The sequence below is a fragment of the Helicoverpa armigera genome, chromosome 13, assembly GCF_030705265.1.
Source record: "Helicoverpa armigera isolate CAAS_96S chromosome 13, ASM3070526v1, whole genome shotgun sequence".
Taxonomy (NCBI): Eukaryota; Metazoa; Arthropoda; class Insecta; order Lepidoptera; family Noctuidae; genus Helicoverpa; species Helicoverpa armigera.
Window position 1 is genome coordinate 7,564,834 of NC_087132.1, and position 6,000 is coordinate 7,570,833.

Below are 6,000 nucleotides of genomic sequence, written 5' to 3' on the forward strand. Positions count from 1 at the left end.
GCTAAATATCTAACATGATGTGTACTGATGAAATTATGAAAGTGAGAACAAATATTTTCATAACGACAAAATAAATTTTTCTAAACGAGCGATACGACTGAATCATGCAGGCTCGGTAACGTTGTTGAGTTGAGGGTGATGTATGTAGTGTGTTTAGTATCTGTACCAACATAGGCACTGTATCAAAATAAAATCAACAGGAACAGGAGCACGGACTAGGTATGTAATTTACCAACTTTTTGGGTTAAAGATATTCATCTATTTTTACGGACCTACCTAGACTGACAAAATATAACAAAAACTGCCTTGCAATGTGTGTACTTGGGATGCCGCATTTTCCTATAGCTGTTATTAATTATTTCCTAGTTAGGTTATATCTGTTGGTTTCTTGGACTTTTAGGAAAAAAGTAGAAAAAGCCTCTACTGTGTAGAATTTCGAATTAACTAAAATAGTCGATAGCTAAAAGAGTCGATTCCAAATCGTGTCGACGTTTTCAAAGCACGTATTTTTTCTCGCATCACTAGTTGTCAAATTGGAAAACACTAATGTCAAAAATCAGAGGAAACGAAGCGAATGTCAAATCGAACTTTTCAGATTTCTTGTTGACTGTTAAAGATAATTTTCTGATAATTTAATTCAATGATTTTGTGACTCAAAATTGGAGGATATTAAGTTTAAAAATGGTTCTTTCGAAAAGTACTGTGTGGATTTTATGTGTTATATTACTAGTATCGATCTTTATGGCGAATTTGTTAAATATAATTGCTACGGACCATAATTTTTATATTGAAAATGAAAATGAAGGCATAAACTTTACCAAGTATTTAGGTGAGAAGTATGGAAAAATAACAGATACTACTGAGAAATTAATTTGGTTTCTTCAGGTATGTAATCAATTTAATAAAGTGCTCTCTTTATTTGGTTGCTAATTGATTGTGACGTAGTTTTAAAGACAAAGGCAAGTTAATACGAGGACTATTGTCGTACCTATAGATATGTAAATAATGCCCGCTCTTTTTACGTTGTAACATTTGGAATTATTTATATCTGCATTGTCCTGACACACCAAATTGTAGAACTGAATAGCATCATAAACAAGTTTGTTTATTCTAGATTTCAGATATACACATCAGTATTTTTCGAGATCCTGGCAGGATATCACAGTTTCAACAGTTTTGTGACAATACAGTGAAGATAATTAACCCTGCCATTGTTTTGGCTACGGGCGACTTGACCGATGCTAAGGCCAAAGATAACTTGGGCAGTTCCCAAGTGAAGAAAGAATGGATATACTATCATAACATAGTGAAGGAGTCAGGAGTCACTGAAACTACTGTCTGGTTAGACATAAGAGGAAATCATGGTATTGTATTATTTTTATTTATATTTAAAAGTGAAATAATTTTGAAAATATGTTTCACTAATATTAAAGGGTAGTGAGTAAATGAATAAAACAAATAGTAGCACTGTTAATAATTAAATAGGTATCTAACTTTTAAGTTATGTATTTCTAGTACATAATTTGCACTACAATGTTTCTATAAAACATATCCTTAAAGGATAAAGTTATTATCTTTTAATCCAATAGATTGTGTAATCTCTTTCATTTGTTTCAACTTAAAACAAAGAGTAATGAGTCAACAACAAAGTTCATTCTTTCCTTTGTTTATTATGTCCAGTATTTTTGTTATGTAGGAAGGACAATGCCGGATTTTGTATGGACCCTGTCCCCACCCACCAACAGACTTGAAACTAGTGTCATCGGAAGCGCATCCTTCGATAGATCATGATTATCAAAACGGTTTACTGCAAATGTATGGGGTTTTGGAAATACACGACATTTTAGTATCCTTAATAATCAATTAACTTCAAGTTTGTTAACCAATTACTCGGAGTTGCGTCGACCGATTTTGATTATTTTTGTTTTAATGCAAAGAACGTGTCTCAACGTTAGTCCGATATAATTTTCATCGGGATCTTGGCGGATGAGGCGCATCCAATGACACTTAGTTGAACTCTATTTGAGGTGGTTAAGGTGTCCTTACGAAGAACTACACTGTCTCTTCAAACCGATTATTTTAACCGATGATAACTCAAAAACTGCTCAAAAGATCTTGATGAAAATTAAATTAGACTAACTTTGAGATAGATTCTTTAAAATAAAAATAAAAACGTCAGAATCGGTCCACCCAACTCCGAGTAATTGGTTAACAAACTTGAAGTTAATTCATTATTAAGGACACTAAATTGTCTTATAGTTCCTAAGCCCCATACTTTTGGAATATGTCTCCATAATAAGAAATGATCTATTAAATGAGGCGCATCCAATGACACTACTTTCAAGTCTGTTGGTGGGTGGGGACGTTTTTAGGCATTGTCCTTTATTACAGGCTTGAATCAGATTACTTTTATAGATTTGTCAATGTTATCTAGGTCAATCATTTTGTTTGGATTATTCTTATCAGTGTGATTTTTAACTTTGAGTTCTATACTGATAAAACCGAAATAGCTGCTGCATTTATATTGAGATTTATTTTTTGTTGAAAGAATTATCTCTCAATCTAATAACATTATTTTGCAGATAACTTTAACATCAGAACAATAAATGATCAGGAGAATTATTTCCGGAACTATTCTGTCCAAGGCCTAGAGCATGCTAAATCTTATGTGCATTTTCAAGACACAAATGGTGTAAATGTAGCATTTTTGGGTATAGATGCATGCCCAGATCCAGGACTTAGGAGACCATTTAATTTTATTGGCATTCTCGATGCTACAGAGCAGCAGACCGTACAAAAGCTAAAAGCAGAAGCTGAAAGCAAGGCTGATCATATTGTTTGGTTTGGACACTACCCTACCTCATGTATATTATCTTTAGAGCATGAAGGCCAAAAACTAGACTTGCGCCAGCTCATTGGCAGTAGTTTTGGTTCACATGTGTATGTTTGTGGGCACTTACATTCCATGGGAGGTTTGGTACCAAGAATGTACACAAAACAGAAGAAAGGTTATTTAGAGCTTGAGTTAGGAGATTGGAAAGACAACAGAATGTACAGATTGGCAGCTATAGATCATGGGATTTTCTCATTTGTTGATCAAAAGCACAATGTCTGGCCCCTTGTGCTGGTCACAAATCCTAAGCATGCCAGGTACACCATGCCTGGTAGAGAACCCTTACACTTAATACCTGACTCATCCCACATAAGAATACTTGCATTTAGTGATGTTGATGTTAAGACTGTTCAAATTTCCTTTGATCAAATCAGTTGGATGGCATGCAGGCACACCCAAGGACCACTTTATGTTTGTCAATGGCTGCCTCACTTGTTTAAAAAGGGTATTAGCTATTTGTATGTGAAAGTTAAAGATGAATTAGAAAAAGAGGCTTTTGTAGAACATCCATTTACACTGGATGGTAGTGTTATGAGTTTTGAAATATCACCCAGAATTTTGCTCATGTTGGATGCTGGTGTGGTGGTAAGTATTGCATATAAGTTTAAGAAATTTTTTATATATCTTGATTTTATTTTATCTAATAGTAATTAACAGTTTCAGGCAATCTTCGCAACCCTTCTAATGGCAAATGTTTTACCGCTGGTAATTTTAAGAATGCAAAAGTTTCCTCCAAGATACAGAAGAAGATTTGGCAGACATGTATTGAGAAGACTTTGGCTATTGAGTAAAATTGATAGAATATTTTATCCAATTGTATTGTATGCAGTTTACATTCCCTTTGGACCTTGGGCTATTGGAGAGTTGATAGATGGCTATGTAGGAGCCATTTTCGCGTGGGGCATTCTGATAAAGGGTGCATTTTTGCCTGAACCCTTTACGTATATGTATGGAAGCGTGCAGCTAATGTTTGTGCAAATACCCTTAGTATTTGTATTAGCCCACTGTTTAGACCATCGTCTATTTGGGCATAACGTGAGGGGAATTCGACGGCTGATAAAGAATTTGCCATTCGTTTTCCTATTGTCAATACAGTTGTTATTGGCATACTTCTTCTGGCTAGAGTATGGAACAATGTCCTTTATATTTGGACCACTAAGGACGTGGAGTATTGCTTTAAGCATATTATTGTGGTATAAGACACTGAATTTACCTGTAGAGTATTGCAGGTTAGTACAATAGCCAAATAAAGAAAATAGTTTGCAATGAAATGTTTTTATCTCCTTTATATTTGCATTTACCTAATTCTTTTTTGTTGCAGAAACTTGACAAAGATGACAGAAGTACCATCATAGTACAGTTGTAAGAGTATTAACATTTTGCACAAAATGTACAGCGCTTGAATATGTGTTAGGTGTTGAAAGTAGAAGCTTTTCATGTGCGCCAAAGTAGTCTTGGCTTCCGTGGAGGTGATACTTTATGAACATGTATGTTTATAATGAATAAAGCGATTAATTATATTATAGTCGGCAGAATAATTTTCAGAAATTGTAAAACATATTTGATGAATGAAGAATAGAATATTTGCACCAAAGATAGCTTTACAACATTTCTCTGGTTGTAGATTTTACCTTTTATAAACCCGAATAATCGGGTTACTGATTTTATCTGCATTTCTATCTACAAAAGTATTTTATAATCGTAAACATACAGCTTATGAACTAAATACACTTTAATTATATTGTTGTAATATTATGTATTTTTACGGCATATTATTATTTTATTCTATTTTGTTTGCATATGAACGATGTTTATATAATTTATTGATTTGCAAAGAGTAAAGTTTAATTTAATAGATGTATATCTTAACCAGTGATCCCTAGTCTGACAACTGAAAGTTTTAGTTTTTAGCATTTATTGTAAATTAATTGAATTTAGAATTTAAATGTAATATAGGGGGAGGCCTATGTTCAGCAGTGGACGTCCTATGGCTGAGATGATGATGATGATGAATTGAATTTTGTTTTAAACCGTATTGTAATATGACTAAACATAATAATTCATTCAGTATAAAATTAAAAATACAGTTTAATCAATGTGATTAAAAATGCGAGGCTCCCATTTTTGTATTAAGTATTTGACTCTTTTAAATTTTGACCAAGATGTTAAGTTATTTTTACTTTTGAAGGCATATCTTATCGATCAGGATTCAGTAGAGATAACTCAATGGTGCTTCATATTGTACAGGAAATACTAAAACAAATTGAAATAAAACCATGTTGTATAAAAGTAAAAAAATATATTGAAATATTCATCACATTCACCTAAGACCTAAGAACCTATATACAATATTTATGCAGTATATAGATATGTACAATTAGTTTTATTGCTTAGATCTTAAAGGCTGTTAACTTATTTTTAGTCCCGTATAAAGCTTGTGTATATAACGGTAATTAAACATTTATTTTAGCAAATACAATGCAAAACCTTGAAGACTTTTAATTTTACTTAGATATCGTAAACATATACAGATGTATTACAAAATTCACAAAATCTGCAAAGGCTTAGCACGAATTTTTTTGAGATGTGTGTTGAAGTGATAATAGGGGTTTAGACTTCGAAAATAGGAAAATGCTTATGATACTATATCCCTTAAATTCGTGCTATTGCTGGTATTTTCATTAGTAGTAATACAAATTACACTTGGTTCCTAGTCGCTTGTCATTTTAATAATATTTAAAAAAATTATGATTTTTTTATCGGCAGAAAAAATAAAATGAAAAAGCTTCATCATTGTCTCGAAACAAAATATAGTAAGTATATTAGGTATTAAAATATGTGTATTGTGCAAGCCACCAATTGTATTACAAGATGTAGTTTCAATAAAATACATAATAATATGTATTCATATCGATGTTAGAATCACAGCTATTTTAATACAATATTGTATTGCATCAGACAAATTGACATTAAAATTCGCTTTGTATAGCATACATTCATATCTTCGCAGACATGATTTCAATTTGCTGATGTATGTGCGTGTACGTTTTAAATTACTACGATCATTCTATGAAAATGAGGTGCTATATTAACTTAAAAACACAATA

At 32.4% G+C, this 6,000-nt stretch overlaps 1 protein-coding gene across 1 annotated transcript; it reads left to right on the top strand.

The window, feature by feature from the left end:
* Positions 1–542: 542 nt before the first annotated feature.
* On the top strand, positions 543–5,426 carry LOC110370662 (transmembrane protein 62). Its single transcript, XM_021326551.3, has 5 exons — positions 543–885; positions 1,115–1,364; positions 2,583–3,478; positions 3,551–4,122; positions 4,215–5,426. Exons 1-5 carry the CDS (start codon positions 682–684, stop codon positions 4,246–4,248), a joined length of 1,956 nt encoding a protein of 651 aa, XP_021182226.3. The 5' UTR covers positions 543–681; the 3' UTR covers positions 4,249–5,426.
* The last annotated feature ends 574 nt before the right edge of the window (positions 5,427–6,000 follow it).